At 50.9% G+C, this 19713-nt stretch overlaps 1 protein-coding gene across 1 annotated transcript in view; it reads right to left on the bottom strand.

Moving 5' to 3' along the window:
- Positions 1-19713, bottom strand: part of ENOX1 (ecto-NOX disulfide-thiol exchanger 1) — a 252607-nt gene that overhangs the window by 19904 nt on the left and 212990 nt on the right. Inside the window, exon 11 of the mRNA XM_060233572.1 lies at positions 9000-9053. Within this exon, the coding sequence (XP_060089555.1) occupies positions 9000-9053 (54 nt within the window). The remainder of the gene's footprint in view (positions 1-8999; positions 9054-19713) is intronic.

Raw genomic sequence — 19713 nt, 5'->3', positions numbered from 1 at the left:
GTGGGGCAAAATGCCATTAATTCCACCTTCCAAAGGAACCGTTTTTCTCCAGGGGAACTGGCCTCTGTAACCGGAGTTCAGCTGTAATTTCAGATCTCCAGTCATCACCTGGAGTTTAGCAACCCTAGGGCTTAGCCGAAATCTCTGTTGCAGTCCTGAGGGAAGGCGCAGGATGAGGGGAGGGGCACGTGACTGCATTGCCCCCAAGATGTAGCCAATCATTTCCACCGCTCTCTTAAGCGGCAGATCGGTCCTTTGCCTGGCCGACTGGCCCGGCTTCTCTTTTCTGCTGCAGAACTCAGAATGCAACAGAGTTAGACTCTGCTTAGGATTCCAACCGGTGGCTGGTTCTGCAGCAGAGAAAAGAGACCTGGCTCTTTAGACAAAGATCCCTGTGGAGCTTTCTAGGTAAAGCTCCCAGCCTCTGGGGGGCAGGGGTGCCAGCCTCCAGGTGGGGCCTGGAAATCTCCAGAGATTACAACTGATCTCCAGGTGACAGGAATGAGTTCCCCTGGAGAAAATGGCTGCTCTGAAAGGTGGGCTCTAGGGCATTTTACCCCACTGAAGTCCCACTCCTTCCCAAGCCCCCTAATTTTTTAGGAGTTTCCCAGCCTGGAAGTGGCAGTACGACAGGGCGGGCCTGGAGATCGCCTTCCCCTGCAGAAACCGGCAGCCCTGGATGGCAAAGTCTGCGGCATCCACCCCCCCCCCAACCGAGCTCCCTCCCCTCCCTAAACTCTGCCCTCCCCCCCCCCCCAGGCTCCCCTCCCAGATCTTCAGGGGTTTCCCAAACTGGCAATGACAGGCCTACCTGGGGTTGAATATGGTAGAATATAAAGAACCTCCTTGCGTCCAGAGGAGGAAGCCCCAGCAATAATGTGATGGATGGTTTCTCTAACTTGTTTCCACGCCACTCCATAATTCACGCCCCTGGGCGCAGTTTCAGAATAGGGCAGTGCTGAATTGAAGGGGGGCAAGTGAGGAGCCAGCCACGAAACAAGCCAGTGCATTGTTGCGGGAGCCTCACCCCCCTCCTGTAACCCCCCCCCCTTGTTTACCTCCATTTTGATTCAAAATAGGCAAAGGCTACAAAGGGGAAGGCCACTGGGGAGCAGTTTCTATGGCACCAGAAATCGCGAATTCCAGGGAAATGAAAGATGAATTCAATTTGGGTGGATTAGACTTTCAAATTAATATACTGGAGCACAACGTTATTGCGACATCTGGCAGAAATGCGAGCTTTGTTGGGAAACACAGCCACATCTGAGGAGTCATGCCTTGAATACTCAGTTATGAGGGTCCTCCGGGGGTGCCCCAGGTGACAATGTGGGAGGGGGGGAATCAGGCTTCCTGGACCCGCCTTCAAACCTTGAGTCCAGACGACTGAGTGAATCGCTGAAGTCTGAGACACTTTGCATTCCTGTGCAGGATCAATTTTAAAAGGCAGAGAGATGGGAGATTTGGTGAAGGTAGCAGAGTTTGCCCAGTCGTAGAAGCGTGATTCTGAGCGCAGGAAATACACCTCCCAAGAAGTATACTGCAAAACCTCCCCGTAAACTTGCATTTTTTACAAGTAGATCCAGTTCACATTCCGGATGCAGCCAACAGAAGAGAAAGAGGCCTAATCGAAAGAGTCCTTTTCCTGTCACAAATGGCCACCTTGTCCAGCCTCACAAGTGTGGGGGGATGAGGGCACTGTGTCTGTGGGGGAGACCGGCAGAGACACGTGTCTCTGTGCAAGGGAGAGGGAGAAGAGAGAGAGGAGGGGGCAGAGAGGACCAAGAGAGAACACCTAGACACGAGGCATGCTGACTAAGTCGTTCACTCCAGCAGATCCAGTCCTTACAACGAAGCATCGTAGAGCTGAACAGCCAGTGAACTGTGCAGCAAGTCAAGTATGAAAACAAAAGTTTGTGTACAGAATATACAAAGAGCTCTGCTAGATTGGACCGCAGACCAGGCAGTGGCTGGGTGAGGTTTCCAGGCAGTCCACAAATCCAGAATGAAGGGAACCAATTGTCCCCAGCACCTGGCACACAGATAGACTGCCTCTGTTCCTGAAGGTTCCCTTTAGCTGTCCACAGAGCCATCCTCTGCAAAGCTGTCAAACCCTCTCAATCAAAGCCGCCTGAGCTCATGATCCTCCTCACACTGCAGGGTACAGGGGTCCTTTCAAAGAAAAAGAGGTGCCGGAGCTCATTCGCACGATTCATCTGCATAGCTCATTTGCATATGCCACACGCTCTTGACATCACCAGAAGGTGGACTAAATTATATCCGCTCAGCATCCACCTTAAATGCTTCTTGAATTAAAAATGTCATAATAAACCTTACTCCCCTCATACTTTTAAAATGCCTTTCTCCTACGCGGCCACGGTGGCACGAGGAAGATTTCCATCGGTCTGCTTTATAGGTTTGGGTTATTTCCCCATTTTTTTTGTGAGGGGAAATATTAGAAAGTTTGTCAGCTCTTAAGAGTTCAGCAAAATTCTCACAGGGGGCGTGACAACGGCGTCCAGAAGCGAGGGGTTTTTTTTTGTGGGGGTGAGAGGGTTAAGAAAGAAAGAGCACGATAAAATGTAAACGTCCCGGAGGCCTGTTCCTGTGAGCTCCCGCCCAACATGAGGCCTTTTGCGGTTTGGAACCTGCAGCTTGCTGATCTGTCTGTAGGGGAAACAGAGATGGAAGGAGCACTCTGTCTCTCTCGCTGCCATTCATATTTCTTACGCTCCCCTTTAGGTATCTCCTCCCTGACCCCCCCCCCCCCCTTTAGAGAGATGTTTCAGCACTTTCCTTTGGGTTGCACTTTTCTCTGTCTCTCTTGCAGCTCTTCCAGAGGAAAGGCTGAGGATAGGAGGGAGGAAGCGTAAGACCCGTGCAGGAAAAGAACAGGGGAGAAATCCGGAGACCCCTCAGCTGAGGCCTGAGGCATCCCATGGAGCTCATTTGCTGTTTGTGGGCAGAGGGGAGGCCTGAGGGGGCACCCCTCAGCCGTGCCACTCAAAGCAAATGGCAGGAGTGGGGCAGACAGCCTCCCCGAGGGCTAAGCCATCACAGCCTGACCTACAATCTCTGCGCTGGGCGTGCTGAGCTGCTCAGCTGGAAGGTGCTGACAGTTCATTGGAACGTATGTCACATTTGATACGTTCCGGGGAGACAAGCGTCGCCCACAGCGGTGAGCGCAATCCCTCCCCCTCCGTCAGCCAGGCCTCCCCTCGCTCTGGAGAGCCGCACAGCTCCGTTCCCAAAACCAGCCCACGAGTGGGGTGCGGGTGTGTGGGGCTCTGGCCAGCCTAGTGACTGATTCAGCGCAGAGGAGAGAGCCATTTTGGCACAGTCCCACAGAGCAAGGGAGGAGTGGGGGCTGCGGCATGCGGAGAGTCCCAGTTCAACCCCCAGCAGCATCCGGGACCAGGCAGGAGGGGATGGGAAAGACCTTTCTCTGCCTGAGACCCTGCAGGGAGGGAGGGAGAGCTGCTGCCCGTCCGAACAGACCGCTGATGGTCTGATTCCATAGAAGGCAGCTTCCTGGGCGCCTGGAATGCCTTCTGGCTGAGAAAAAGGGCACCCTGGGGCTGTTCCCATAATGGGGGGGGGGGGACCAAGTTTGGGTCCAGTGGGGCACTGTGAAGTTTAATTCTGGCCATGATGTTTCATGGCATTATGCCCTCATACGTCCGCCACAGCCCGGCACAAACCGGGATGGGGTGATCAATCAATCAATCAAGTAAATAATTAGATCAGCTTCCATGTGCAGGTGATGAACTCAAAGGCTGCGCTACTGCTTCCGACCAACACGGCTACCCCCCTGGGGGGGGCCCACTTCGTTTGGGAGCTCCTGTCTGACACAGCACAGCACTCCTTCCGAACATGTCTCGTGGGCTCCTTGGAAAAACCCCTCTGCTCTGACTTAAAGGGGCAATGCTGTGGGGTCTGTGTGGGGGGACGTGGCTCTGGGGAAGAACATCCGCTTGGTTCCTGGGACAATATCCAGCATCTCCAGTTAATGGAATCCAGCAGGAGGTGACGGGAAAGACCTTGGCCTGAGGCTCCGGAGAGCTGCTGCCGGTCTGAGCAGACAAGACTGACTTTGCTGGACCATGGAGGGGTGTGTGTGTGTCTGATTCAACAGAAGGCAGCTTCATGTGTCCAGGTAAAAGCTCTGTCTGTGGCCAATCTGGGACTGGACCCCAGCGGAGCCTAGCAATAAAAAAAATGCTGATGTTCAGCTCTGGCACTGCCCCCCCCCATTAGCTCTTCCCCAGGGCTTTATTTGAAGAAGCACAGCTCCCCTGTGGCTGGGGAGGGACGGGAGGGTTAGCAGGCCATGGGAGGAGAGGCTGGCAGGACTGCCGTCTCGCCAGGGCTTCTGCTTCAGGGTGGCCGACTGGAAGGGCACGAGGGGAGGGACCAGTGCGCCAATGCCATCCTCACGTGCCTCAATCCCACTTGCAAAGTGGGAGGCAGGTTCTTCCCCCCACCCTTCCAGAGAGCAGCCATTCCAGTGAGCAGAGTTCCTCTGGAGAGCAGCCTTCGCCAGCACACATGCGCACACCCACACCCACACACGCAGAATGCTGATCCCATCTAGCCTGAGGTTCCCCAAACAATTCAAATGACTCTCACTCGATATTATAAAGACCCAGTTCATCAGCCTGGTCGTTTTCTCCCCTCTTGGGCATTGTGGCTGATTTCCCTATGGCAATGATTCTCCAGTGAGCTCTCCCTGCTGGTACGAGTCCAGAGGCATCTGCAGTGGCTGCCGACTGTTCTCCGTGGTGCTCCCCCCCCTTTCCTTGCCTGTCCCACCCCTCGCCTGCCGTTCGCCGGCTGTGACACCACACCAGAGGGCTCTTCTGACAATTGCTACAGGACTATGGGGCAATAGCCAGGATTCTTCCAGCTGGGGGCACTAGGGGAACTGGGGGGGGGGGGGGGCTGACAAAATTTAAAAAAAAAATTAAAATAAAGGGAGGAGGAGGCATGAGATCAGGGGGCAGGGCAAGCAGGCGCAGGGTGTGGTGTGAAAAAGAAAACCCGAAGTCCCTCCAGGAACGAGCCCCCACCAGCACCGCTCGTGGAAGCTGTCTGGAAGAGCCACCTGCTCTCCTGTCTTCCAAGCTCTTTTGCTGAGTGGCTCGGCATGGTGAAGGGTAGACACGGCACTGCTGAGGGGCTGGCGAGGCAAGGCGGCACACGTATGTCATGGCTGCGGCGGGCTCCCCCCCAAGAAAGGCAGGCAGGCTGGGAAGATGGCGGACGAGGTCACGGAGGTAGCAGTGGAGGAGACTTCTGGAAGGACAGGTTGGCTCAGGGCTGCTGCAGCAGGCAGCAAAGGGGTTTTCTATAGGTGGGCGAGTGTGGGAAAGGAGGCATAAAAACAAAAGCAGGGAAGTCAGGGGCCTGGGCAGCAAGAAGGAGGGCCGTGGGCTTCTCTGCAGGCACAGGCCTGGTTGCTAGGGCAATTCCCTTTTTTTAAAAGGAGCAAAAAAAACCCCACAGAAAACCCAACCCTGGTGGGGCAGGAGGCAGATCAAAGGGGCCAAGGAGAATAAAACTGCTCTGCTGTGGGTGGGGTCTGCCCAAATGCCACCGTTTGTGCCCGGGCTTGCCCTTCCCCAATACCTGCCACTTCTTCCCCATCAATTGCCCCAGAGATGCATTCCTTCCCCTCCTCCCTCAGCCATTCAGCTTTTGCTGCCTCCATATCAGAATGCCTTATGCCAGAGGTGGCCAAACTGTGGCTCTTTCACACATATTGTGTCGCTCTGCAAGCACCCACTGGCCCCATTGGCCAGAGTGGAGAAGACATTTCGCTCTTTAAATCACTTTGCCAAGCCAGCTAGCAGCCTGGAGAATGCATTTAAATTTGCCTTCTTTCCAACTCTCCCTCCCCCCTCATCTATTTGCCTGCCTGCCTGCCTAGCTTCCTTGTGGCTCTCAAACATTCTATGTGACTCTCGTATTAAGCAAGTCTGGACATCCCTGCCTTAAACGTTCGCATTCAAAACTGAATACAGGTTCGTCCCACACTGACTTGGCATCCAAACAGGAGCGTGTGTGGGTTTTTTACGCTACAATGTCCACTTTCTTCCCCCCACACCGCATCTGTTCCAATCTTTTCTAGCCCAGGATCAATTCAATCTTTTGTGCAGATTGCAGTCGAAGTGTGTGTTTGTATGTTGCGTGGATAGGGAAGTGCCCCCCCTCCCCCTCAGCTACAAACAGTGTCCTCAGGCTACTCTTCTCAATGAGGTTTAAAATATCTTCCTCCTTTAATAGAGGCTTAATGGGCCTGGAACTAAACAACCTATATATTTGGCCACTGTGTGACACAGAGTGTTGGACTGGATGGGCCATTAGCCTGATCCAACATGGCTTCTCTTATGTTCTTATGTGACACAGAGTGTTGGACTGGATGGGCCATTGGCCTGATCCAACATGGCTTCTCTTATATTCTTATGTGACACAGAGTGTTGGACTGGATGGGCCATTGGCCTGATTCAACATGGCTTCTCTTATGTTCTTATGTGACACAGAGTGTTGGACTGGATGGGCCATTGGCCTGATCTAACATGGCTTCTCTTATGTTCTTATGTGACACAGAGTGTTGGACTGGATGGGCCATTGGCCTGATCCAACATGGCTTCTCTTATGTTCTTATGTGACACAGAGTGTTGGACTGAATGAGCCATTGGCCTGATCCAACATGGCTTCTCTTATGTTCTTATGTGACACAGAGTGTTGGACTGGATGGGCCATTGGCCTGATCCAACAGGGCTTCTCTTATGTTCTTATGTGACACAGAATGTTGGACTGGATGGGCCATTGGCCTGATCCAACATGGCTTCTCTTGTGTTCTTATGTGTGACACAGAATGTTGGACTGGATGGGCCATTGGCCTGATCTAACATGGCTTCTCTTATGTTCTTATGTTCTTAACCTCACCTGAGAATTGCTGCAGGTCAAAGGGATAGCGCAGGGGCTGCTAGAGGGACCGTTTTAAAAGCTGGCAACCCTAATTTAGGTAGCCACAGCCAAGTCTGGAACCCCACAGAGGAGAAAGCTGTGTGTGTGTGTGGGGGGGAAGGACTCGTTTTGCATCAGAGAAGCAGGCAGGGAAGAAGTTAGGCATTATTCTCTCTCCTGCTGCTTCTCCACTCAGATCTCTCTCCTGGATAGGGCTGCCAATCCCCAGGTGGGGGCAGGGGACCCCCTCCTGGTTTGGAGGCCCTCCCCCTGCTTCAGGGTAATCAGAAAGCGGGGGGAGGGGAGGGAAATGTCTGCTGGGAACTCTGTTATTCCCTATGAAGATTTATTCCCACAGAAAATAATAAAGAATTTATCCACGGGTATCTGGGGCTCTGGGGCCCCTGTTGTTTGAGGTAGAGGTACCAAATTTTCAGTATAGTATCCAGTGGCTCTCCCCAAAATACTCCCTAAGTTTCAAAAAGATTGGACTAGGAGGTCCAATTCTATGAGCCCCCAAAGAAGGTGCCCCTATCCTTCATTACTTCCTATGGAAGGAAGGCATTTAAAAGATGTGCAGTCCCTTGAAATGTGATGGCCATAACTCCCTTTGGAGGTCAATTATGCATGTCACACCCTTGTTCCTGGCTCCGCCCCCAATGTCTCCTGGCTCCACCCCCAAAGTCTCCTGACTCCACCCCCAAAGTCGCCAAATATTTCTTGAATTGGACTTGGCAACCCTACTCCTGGAGCTGCTTTTCCTTATTTCCTTTTTGTTGCATGTATTGACACGGAAGATGCAGCCAGCCCCGCAGCCTGCAGAATGGCCCAGCGAAGGGCTTGCGAATTTTCTGCCGCCCACTGCTCTTTCTTACAAGTGGAAACTGAAACCCTCAAGATGCTGAAGGTTCGTTCTTGCAAGTTCTGCTTGTCACGTGGGCGCGATCGTTCTAAATCCCGCACATTTCAATATCTCGTCAATGAGAAGCATGGGAACACAGCACGGCAATGCATTTAATGAGGCACGCAAGCGACTTCTTAACAGAGACTTGTTAATGCTGTAAAGCAAATTTAAAAACTCAGTTTGCTTGTCTTGAAATAAACTTGCTGAATGTAAACCACTGGCCATCTGCAGATGTCGGAACTCTCTCTGCTTGCAAAGGGCATGAACGCGACTTCTTGTCAGGCATTCCTGCTCCCTCCCCCTGCCCACTTCCCCTGGATTCATGGAAACGTGTAAATATGAATGAATGAATAAATATGTTTTAGTGCAAGCTTAAATGAAACTGAAACAAAACAAAACTAAGGAACATGAGCTTTCAACATATGAATTTCCCCACACAGTCTTTCAGTAGCTCTGTAAATCGGCTTCCTTCGAGTAGACTCAGTTGCAGGTGAACGCTTTTTTCTCAGTCACTTCGTCAGCCTCCTCCTGATGTTGCATGGAGCCTCAGCTCAATTTTTTCAACATGGATCTATGCATTCTCTCATCCGTTGCTGGCAACCGTGAGGAGTTCTTTCGTAAGCGGTTCCTTCCTTACTCTCTCCGCACAGTTAGGAGTTGGGCGCTGAGGAAAAAAGCGTTCACCCACAACTGAGTCAACTAATTTACAGGGCTACTGAAAGACTGTGCGGGGAAATTCATATGTTGAAAGCTCATGTTCCTTAGTTTTGTTTTGTTTAAATTTCATTTAAGCTTGCACTAAAACATTTCTATGTAAATTTCATTGCTTCTGGTGGTTTTTCTGTTATTTCCTTGGATTACACCAGTTCCAGTTGTTTTGATCATCCCCAAATCAGGAAGCTGACTGTATCCCAGGCCCTGGGTGAGTGGAAGGGGGTGAATGGAGGGGGCAAACAGGCATGGAAAGGAAGTCTTTTGCCCACCGCAGACCAACCAAGGCCTGTCGTCCCCTCTAGTGATAGCGGCCTGTGTTCCGAAGCCTCAGTCCCTTTTATTCCAAAGTGCTCCCTCCCTCCCTTTTATTCCAAAGCACAAACGGCCCTCAAAGGGAACCCAAAAGTTGTACCTGAGGTTCATTATGGCCATTAGTCTCTGCTAATTCCTTGGTATTTTTTTTAAACTGTGAAGACAAAAAGGAAAAAAAAAACAATCATTAGTTGACATAGTTATCATTGATTTATTTAAAGTACCGTTTTTATAAGACCTTCAATGAGCAAAACAGATGGAGCATATAATTCTAATGAAGGTTTTTTTGTGTGTGTTTTTTTTTTTGGAAATCAGTACGAAGCTAACCTATTTAAGGCCTGATAGGGTGGCTGAAAAAAAAAATTAAAAAGGGAGCAAATGCTAAAACGGGATCATTATTTTTTTAAATAATAAGATTAGAATGCAGTCTCGAAGCCAGAGAAGTGTATAAAATTGGCTTTCAGGAGTAATAAATGATTTCATTTCCCATTCTTGTTGCTATTAATCTAAAACTTTGCAGTGCTTGCAAATTGCTACTAGCTAAATAGCGGCGAGCTAATGGTTGCTGTTGAATGATATATTTTGAAGCTGAAATGCTTGGGTAGGTTTTGTTCTCAGGGAAGAGAGAAAGAGAAGGAGAAGGAGAAGGAGGAGAAGATGAAGAAACAGCAGCTGTTTGTGAAGAGGGTGCCATTCAGAGAAGGTGTGGGGCTGAGGAATGTGTGTGTGTGTGTGTGTGTGTATGGGTGGGTAATGCTCTTGCTGCCTGTGGTTCAGACTGCTTGGATTATTTCTCATAAGCGCCTGTCTTTCTGTCTTACTTGTCTTATTTCTAATCAGGAACCTATTCCATCGTTGTCCAGTACTGTCAAAGCTATACTTCTTATTTGAATATTCATATCTGTAGACCATACGGTTTCATTATTGAAACATTGTGGGGGGAGGGGGAACTATTCTTCCAAACAACGGTGTGCATTTCTAAAGGCTCAAATGTTTGCTTACAGGGTGATTCCGAACTCACGTTGGTCTGGGGCGGGCTTCCGTTTCGGGGCGGAGCAAGCTAGCGATTTCGCACCAGTTGCTCCGCGCCGGCATTTTGCACCTGCGATTTGCTCCGCAACGTGAGTGCGAAATCACCCACAAAAGAAGAAGTGTCTGATCCATGATAACTGCTTTGCGATAGTTTAAGTCTGTCAAGGGGCTACCGTAAGCAGAGTTATCCCTTTCTAGGTCCACCGAAGTCAGTGGGGACTGAAGGGTGTAAAAGCACCCCAGCAAACCTTCGAATGGCTTGGAATCTCAGCTCCGTCCTTTGACCTGGCAAATTCTTTCAAATTCTTCAAATGGCTTGCTTCATCTGTATATCTTGCCTTTCTCCCCAGTGAGAATCCAAAGCAGCTATCATTGTTGTGCTGTGGTCTGTTTTATCCTGACAAAACCCCTCTCCGAATCATAGAGTTGGAAGGGACCACACAGGCCATCTAGTCCAACCCCCTGCTCAATGCAGGATCAGCCTACAGCAGGGGTCCCCAATCCCCGGGCCATGGCCTTTTAGCAACCGGGCTGCGAGTTGTATAATTATTTCATTATATATTACAATGTAGTAGTAATAATAATAATAATAATACATTGGATTTATATCCTGCCCTTCACTCAAAATCTCAGAGTGGCTCACAATCTCCTTTCCCTTCCTCCCCCACAACAGACACCCTGTGAGGTAGATGAAGATATTGGATTTATATCCAGCCCTCCACTCTGAAGAGTCTCAGAGTGGCTCACAATCTCCTTTCACTTCCTCCCCCACAACAGACACCCTGTGAGGTAGATGAAGATACTGGATTTATATCCCGCCCTCCACTCTGAAGAGTCTCAGAGCAGCTCACAATCTCCTTTCAGTTCCTCCCCCACAACAGACACCCTGTGAGGTAGATGAAGATATTGGATTTATATCCCGCCCTCCACTTCGAAGAGTCTCAGAGCGGCTCACAATCTCCTTTCACTTCCTCCCCCACAACAGACACCCTGTGAGGTAGATGAAGATATTGGATTTATATCCCACCCTCCACTCTGAGAGTCTCAGAGCAGCTCACAATCTCCTTTCACTTCCTCCCTCACAACAGACACCCTGTGAGATGGGTGGGGCTGGAGAGGGCTCTCACAGCAGCTGCCCTTTCAAGGACAGAGTCTCAGAGCGGCTCACAATCTCCTTTATCTTCCTCCCCCACAACAGACACCCTGTGAGGTGGGTGGGGTTGAGAGGGCTCTCACAGCAGCTGCCCTTTCAAGGACAGAGTCTCAGAGCGGCCTACAATCTTCTTTCCCTTCCTCCCCCCCATAACAGAAACTCTGTAAGGTGAGTAGGGCTGAGAGGGCTCTCACAGCAGCTGCCCTTTCAAGGACAGAGTCTCAGAGCGGCTCACAATCTCCTTTATCTTCCTCCCCCACAACAGACACCCTGTGAGGTGGGTGGGGCTGAGAGGGCTCTCACAGCAGCTGCCCTTTCAAGGAAAACCTCTGCCAGACCTATGGCTGACCCAAGGCCATGCTAGCAGGTGCAAGTGGAGGAGTGGGGAACCAAACCCAGTTCTCCCAGAAGAGAGAGCTATGGCTGACCCAAGGCCATTCCAGCAGGTGCAAGTGGAGGAGTGGGGAATCAAACCCGGTTCTCCCAGATAAGAGAGCTATGGCTGACCCAAGGCCATTCTGGCAGGTGCAAGTGGAGGAGTGGGGAATCAAACCCGGTTCTCCAAGATAAGAGAGCTATGGCTGACCCAAGGCCATTCCAGCAGGTGTGGGGAATCAAACCCGGTTCTCCAAGATAAGAGAGCTATGGCTGACCCAAGGCCATTCCAGCAGGTGTAAGTGGAGGAGTGGGGAATCAAACCAGTTCTCCCAGATAAGAGAGCTCTGGCTGACCCAAGGCCATCTCAGCAGGTGCAAGTGGAGGAGTGGGGAACCAAACCTGGTTCTCCCAGATAAGAGAGCTACAGCTGACCCAAGGCCATTCCGGCAGCTGCAAGTGGAGGAGTGGGGAATCAAACCCGGTTCTCCCAGAGAAGAGAGCTATGGCTGACCCAAGGCCATTCCGGCAGCTGCAAGTGGAGGAGGGGGGAATCAAGCCCGGTTCTCCCAGATAAGAGAGCTCTGGCTGACCCAAGGCCATCTCAGCAGGTGCAAGTGGAGGAGTGGGGAACCAAACCTGGTTCTCCCAGATAAGAGCACACTTAACCACCACACCAAAATAAAGTGTATCCTCCCGAAACCATTGTGCACCCCCCCCCCCGGGCCATGGAAAAATTGTCTTCCACAAAACTGGCCCCTGGTGCCAAAAAGGTTGGGGACCGCTGGCCTTGAGCATCCCTGACAAGTGTTTGTCCAGCGGCTGCTTGGAGCCTGGCACTGAGCGGGAGCTCACAACCTTCTTAGGCAGCCGACTCCGCCGCTGAACTACTCTTACAATTAAAAGAAATCTTAGAACCCATCCAGTACCTTTCCTCCTGCAATTTACACCAACTCTTGCAAGTCCTCCCCTCTGCTGCCATCAGGAGCAGTTCCCCGCCCCCCTCCGAGGACGGCAGCATCCTCAGGATGTACGCTCATCCTCTGCCTGTCTGTCTGGACTGATGACGTCTATTTCATTGTACCTGAAAAAGTGTGCAGGCACACAAAAAACTCACAGCTGGAATGAAACTTGGCCGGTCGTGAAAAGGGAGAGCTTTGGCTAGACACTCCAATGGAAGAGATATATAAGGTAATGGCCAAACAAAGGAAGGGTCTAGTGGGGTTAATATACAGAAAAATGATTTCAAATAAAGATAAAATAATAGTACATTTACAAAAGATTTGGAGTCATGAAGGTCAGTTAACAGAGGGGTTGGCTGGGAAAATCTTGGATGGTCTAGAAAGGATTAAAGTAACCAAATTTAAAGAACTGGAACATAAATTTTTCACAAAATGGTACAAAACTCCCGCACAAATAGCCAATATATTTCCAGGAGTGAGCTCCAAGTGCTGGCATTGCAAACAATTTAAGGGTTGGTTTGCACATATGTGGTGGGAGTGTGAAGAGGTTAAACCCTTTTGGAGGGAAATTATTCAATTTATTAAGAAAGTCTGCAATGTACCATTAACCATTGGCTTTAATATGATGTTGTTAAGTACAATAGGAAGTCCAGCACTAAGTAGACCCATGCAAAACCTTGTCAAGGCAATGATATTAGCGGGGAAGGCGGTCATCGCTTTGGGGTGGAAAGATAAAAGTAAATGGTCAATAGAAATCTGGCACAGCTATTTGTTTGATTACATACAGTCTGACATCGTGGCAACAATAAACAAGGATTCCACGTGGGAAGATAAAGCCAAGGAAATCGAGACCAGATGGAACCCTTATTTAGAGTGGATCTCAGGAGAAACAAGGAAGGACATTCAGTGGAAGATCAGGACTCTGTGCCCTTGGCTGAGGGGAAAAGACTAAGAGAAGACGGGGAGGGTTGGGGGGGGGGAGGGTTATTTGTAATTTCAACATCCATATGCTGTAATGGCCAATTGTACTAAAGTCAATAAAACATAAAAATATTTATTTAAAAAAAAAGAAACTTGGCCGGTCGTAAAGGTGCCTCACTGGACTCGAACTCTGCCCAGCCTTTCGGATGCTTCCAAGGCCACAATAACAGCACTGGGACTTCTTTGCGGCCAGCGAGAGCATCAAAACCGGAGCGGCAAGAGCACAAGACCCGCCACTGATTTGCAGGTACAGTCTTCAGACAACGTGAATGCTGAATACATGTCGTCATCACTATGGTGTGTGTGTGCAGCAGTAGTTACACCTAGGTCAGGAGCTTCTGAGGAAAACCCGTCGCATGGGGACTTCTGGGCAGGGCTTGGCTACGGTGACCCACGGAACGGTCACTTCCAGGCTTGATTACTGTAACTCACTTTACAGGGGCTTGCCCTTGAGGCTGCTCCGGAAACTCCAGGTGGTTCAGAATTTGGTGGCGTGCTGGCTGATGGCATCGCCTGTACGGGCATGCATTCAGCCAGTGCTATGCCGCTTGCACTGGCTACCGATTGAGGATCGGATCCACTTCAGGGTATTGGTATTAATCTTCAAGGCCTGGAGTGGACATATCTGAGGGACCACCTCTCCCCTATGTGCCCTGAAGAGCCTTGCGCTCATTGGACCAGCACCTTACTGGTTACCCCCATCCCAAAGCAGCCATTTTGGGAAGTGATCTCTGTAGTATGGAGTTCAGCTGCAATTCTGGGAGAACTCCAGGCCCCGCCTGGAGGTTGGCACGCCTACGCTTCCTTCCTATCCATCCCCTAATCCCATAATTGTCTTCAGTTGATCAATGCTGCCAATTGTGTTTGAGCTGCAAGCATTCAGTATGTACAGCTAGAGCCACTGTGAGATGTAAAGAGCGAGAGCCTTTTCGGTGGCAGCCCCTGCCCTGAGGAACACACTCCCCCAAAACATCAGGCCCCTGCGGGACTTGTCACAATTCCACAGGGCCTGTAAGACAGAATTGTTTAGGCTGACATTTAATGTCTAATGGGGAGGCAACCACTAATCTACCATCCCACAGCACTGGTATTTGAACTAGGGTTGCCAAGTCCAATTCAAGAAATATCTGGGGACTTTGGGGGTGGAGCCAGGAGACATTAGGGGTGGAGCCAAGATCAAGGCTGTGACAAGCATCATTGAACTCCAAAGGGAGTTCTGGCCATCACATTTAAAGGAACGGCACACCTTTTCAATTCCTTCCTTCCATAGGAAATCATGAAGGATAGGGGCACCTTCTTTCGGGGCTCATAGAATTGGACCCCCTGGTCCTATCTTTGTGAAACTTGGGGGGTATTTTGGGGAGAGGCACTAGATGCTTTACTGAAATTTTGGTGCCTCTACCCCAAAAAACAACCCCCCCAGAGCCCCAGATACCCGCAGATCAATTCTCCATGATTTTCTATGGGAATAAATCTCTATAGGGAATAATAGAGTTCCCAGCAGACATTTCCCTCCCCTCCCCCTGCTTTCTGACGACCTTGAAGCGGGGGGAGGGCCTCCAAACTGGCCCCCACCCCGGGGATTGGCAACCCTAATTTGAACCCCTCCCAATAGAAATGTGAAGCGCTAAACAGCACCTAACATCATCATTACATGTGGTGTTCACTAAGAACTAACCACGTCATCTTGGACTCTAGGGAATGGAACTGAAAGGATTGTTTTTAAATTGTACAAAATTCTATGAAATGTTTTCAGTGTTTTTATTGTGTTTTTATTTTTGCGCTATGTTGTTTTAATTACTGTCAGCCTTCCTGAGCCCATCAGGGGAGGGCGGGATACAAATGTAATACAATAAAAAATTTAAAAAGTCCACTGCTTCAGAAGGAGGACACGAAAACGGACCCCAAGTGTGGCAGGCGAAGGAGACTTTCCGCCCCACTGTTTTGGGCCGACTGGGCCCACAGCTCCTCGTTACAGACATCAGAAACAGCATCTGCCTGAGAGGCCGTTGAGCTGTTCCAGAGAGCAGAAGGAAAAGTGCTTCGCGACTTGATTAAGGCGAGTTACCAAACACAGTCCCCGGCTGAATTCAGGCAGCTGCTTAATCTCTAGATAATCAAGAATGAATTAACTTCAATTAGACTTCAAAATTACAAAGCTTTATCAGCTTCCATTGAAGCGGCTCTGGCTGCAAGGATCTAATGTCTAATTCCCAGGCCTTGTCTGGGCATTCAATGGCTCCGCTGGGCAATTACTGCTTCCCTGACCACCGCCCTCCCCCCAAAAAGCTGCTTCCAGTGGCGATGAGGCTCGCGGCAAGAGGGAGCGTTGCTGGCGCCCCTCACCCCACAGCCTTGAAGGGGCACTGGATGGGGGGTGCTTCATCCTGGGGAGCTCTGGGGAAGGTGTTCCCACAGGGGGAGGGGGGCCGGAATATGGTGGCAGGCAAAGAACACCCTAACCCTTTTGAGCTTGCAGGCACATTTGGAATTCTGATGTGACGCGGCTGCCACAAAATGGCCGCTGGAGGCAGAGCCAGCCACAGAACAATTGCCACAGCTTAACTTCAGTATCACAGTGTAGATCCTTGTGTCGTGGTGGCAGCTGCTGCCAAATCAACATTTTTTTTAAAAAAAAGGCAAATCAAATAAAATCTCCAGTCACCAATCAGAAGACTTGCTGGGCAAAAATCCTACCTGGCCCCACCTACTTCTTCATAAGATTTGGCGGGCACCAGAAAATGTGCCAGCAGGTGCCAAGATGCCCACTAGGCTTCCCAATCCCCAGGTCCCAGAGGGGGATCCCCCGGTTTTACAGGCTTCCCCCCTCCTCCAGCCAGCTGGCCGGAGGGGGAAGCCCCGCCCCCACAACCATCATGCACCTCTATGGACGATTCCCATAGGGAATGATGGGGAATTGATCCGCGGGTATCAGGGGCTCTGAGGGGGGTGTTTTTTGAGATAGAGGCACCAAATTTTCAGTATAGCATCTAGTGCCTCTCCCCAAAATACCTCCCAAGTTTCAAAAAGTTTGGACCAGGGGGTCCAATTCTATGAACCCCAAAAGATGGTGCCCCTATCCTTCATTATTTCCTATGGAAGGAAGGCATTTAAAAAGATGTGCAGTCCCTTTAAATGTGATGGCCAGAACTCCCTTTGGAGTTCAATTATGCTTGTCACAGCCTTGATCTTGGCTCCACCCCTAATGTCTCCTGGCTCCACCCTCAAAGTCCCCAGATATTTCTTGAATTGGACTTGGCAACCCTAATGCCCACAGGGCACCACGTTGGGGACCCCTGTTACAAGCCCAACATGTATTGATCCAGGCAGGGTGACAACATGGAGGCAGCAAGGAGCCTCTCGCCCTGCTTTCCAATTGGCCGGCTGGAAAAAATGGGCGTCCACCCACACAGCTCTCTTCCCACCATCACACCAATAGGATTATTACAGCCTGCTACGTTCATTCCGGCAGGGGTTATTTACTGGTTTTATGATGGACATTTAACGGATTGCACTTTGAAAATCTACTTCATGTAGAAAAGAAATCTGAAGGCGACAGAGATAGTTTATGCCTTTCATTCCCCCTCACCCTGGGCCCAGGCAGACGAAAAAGAACATACTGGATTTATACCCCGTCCTCCACTTTGAATCTGAGTCTCAGAGTGACTTACAATCTCCTTTATCTCCCTCCCCCACAACAGACACCCTGTGAGGTGGGTGGGGCTGGAGAGGGCTCTCCCAGCAGCTGCCCTTTCAAGGACAACCTCTGCCAGAGCTATGGCCATTCCAGCAGGTGCAAGTGGAAGAGTGGGGAATCAAACCTGGTTCTCCCAGATAAGAGGGCTCTGGCTGACCCAAGGCCATTCCAGCAGGTGCAAGTGGAGAAGTGGGGGAATCAAACCCTGTTCTCCCAGATAAGAGTCTGCACACTTAACCACTACACCGAACTGGCAGCCACCATCTGGGTGTGAGGTCCAGCTTGCTCCCAGTGTGTCTGGCTATACACAACCTGGAGCTCTCATCCCTCCTCAGGTGTTGTTTTGTCAGCACACCCAGCTCCCAGATGATGCCCACCCTGGAAATCCCTCTGCCTCACCAGGGTTGCAAGGCAGTATCCCTGAGCTTCACGTGGTACCCAAGAAACCCCCCCCCCACTCATTTGTCACCCTTGCTTTCTGCTGCTGTTGGCTAAGTGTGCAGCAACACTGGGGAACTCTTCCTGCTGTCAGGACTCCCTCTCCAGCATGGCGGGATCTGCATGAATCAGACAGGAGATGCTAAACTCATTTTCCCCACTGCTAGTCTTCAAAGAAATAGCTGCTGTGTTTGAAATGCATTTGTTTTTCCGGTATATTTAACCTTCCCCCAAACCATTTCTCTTTAGATAGAAAAACACTCAGACATCACTGGTATCCGTGCAGTGGAAAATGTTGTACACGAAATTGGATTAAACATCTTCGTGGCCAAACAGGCAACGGTTCTTCCATTCTGCTTGGAGGATGTTTTCTTAAATTATGTTGATGAGCATTGAAAAGCATTTGCATATGCAAAACCAGGATCACGGGAGCTGATGAAACCAGCGCAACACTGAGTTAAAACACCAGATCAGCACCCCCCCCCCCCCACCAAGTGGTTTCTGTGAGTGCCAGGCCCAGGGCACCTGCCACTAGGGTTGCCAAGTCCAATTCAAGAAATATCTGGGGACTTTGGGGGGTGGAGCCAGGAGGCTTTGGGGGTGGAGCCAGGAGACATTAGGGGTGGAGCCAAGATCAAGGCTGTGACAAGCATAATTGAACTCCAAAGGGGGTTCTGGCCATCACATTTAAAGGGACGGCACACCTTTTCAATGCCTTCCTTCCATAGGAAATAATGAAGGATAGGGGCACCTTCTTTGGGGGCTCATAGAATTGGACCCCCTGGTCCAATCGTTTTGAAACTCTGGGAATATTTTGGGGAGAGGCACTAGATGCTGTACTGAAAATTTGGTGCCTCTACCTCAAAAAAACAGCCCCCCCCCCGAGCCCCAGATACCCGCGGATCAATTCTCCATGGGCGTTTTCGCACTGACCTTCAAGTGGTGCGACCACCCTCCTCACGCCGGCGGATCTGCAGGGATTTCGCACCAGAAGCGCCGGCGCACCCAAAAGAGCCGGCGACTTCCGTCGCAAAACCATCTCAAACGGAAACCGCCAAGCAGCAGGAAAACGTTTGAGCTGGTTTCGCGACGGAAGTCGCCGGCTCTTTTGGGTGCGCCGGCGCTTCTGGTGCGAAATCCCTGCAGATCCGCCGGCGTGAGGAGGGTGGTCGCACCACTTGAAGGTGAGTGCGAAAACGCCCCATGATTTTCTATGGGAATAAATCTCCATAGGGAATAACAGAGCTCCCAGCAGACATTTCCCTCCCCTCCCCCCGCTTTCTGACGACCCTGAAGCCGGGGGAGGGCCTCCAAACCAGGGGATCCCCTGCCCCCACCTGGGGATTGGCAACCCTAGCTAAAGCCTGGGGATTGGCAACCCTACCCGCCAAGGTGGTTCTTGGCACCCGCTTTCTTCTCTGCCAAAGCACAGAGCCAGCCCTGGTTTTCCTCCACTTCACTGGAACAGGAAGTTACTTCAGAAGACCCAAATAGACTCCAGCGGCCCCCCCATGGAAGGAGGAGGCTTGGCTTGGGGGGGGGCCCTAACAAATGGCCTTCTGGAGCACCTGGCGTGACCCCGGAGGTGTGAGGGGCTTGGGAGGTATTCCTGGGCCTCTTGAGAGCAGCCTGCTTTCCCAGGGAAGGAAATGTGCAAGGGAGTCAGTCTGAGGGGGGAAGTGTTGCTGTGAGCAGGTAGCCAGGAAAGGCAAGATAGACAGCTGCTGTGGGAGCCTGAGCTGGCGGGCCTCTTCAGAGACGGGGAGGCAGAGGGTTGTCACCATTCCACATGGGAGAAGGATCCCTAACTCCGGTCCGGGGAAAGAAATCCCGGCCAGCCATGAAAACATTTGAACAAACAGGTAATGAACAAACAGGTAATGAATGTCATTCAAACACTGGGAGCTGGATTCTCCTGCATGGAGCGGGAGAAGGAGGAGAATGGATTTATAGCCCACCCTTCACTTGGAGCCTCAGAGTGCCTTACACAAGCTCCTTCCCTTCCTCTCCCCACAGCAGACACCCTGAGAGGGAGGTGGGGCTGAGAGAGCTCTTTCCAGAACTGCTCTGAGAGTAGAACTGTGACTGACCCAACGTCACACAACGGGTGTGTGCGGAGGAGGGGTGGGGAATCAAACCCAGCTCTCCCCGATTAGAGTCCACTGCTCTTAACCGC

The sequence above is a fragment of the Heteronotia binoei genome, chromosome 3 (genome assembly GCF_032191835.1).
Source record: "Heteronotia binoei isolate CCM8104 ecotype False Entrance Well chromosome 3, APGP_CSIRO_Hbin_v1, whole genome shotgun sequence".
Taxonomy (NCBI): domain Eukaryota; kingdom Metazoa; phylum Chordata; class Lepidosauria; order Squamata; family Gekkonidae; genus Heteronotia; species Heteronotia binoei.
Note: the sequence above shows the minus strand (reverse complement) of the source record. Positions and strands in the feature narration are given on the sequence as shown.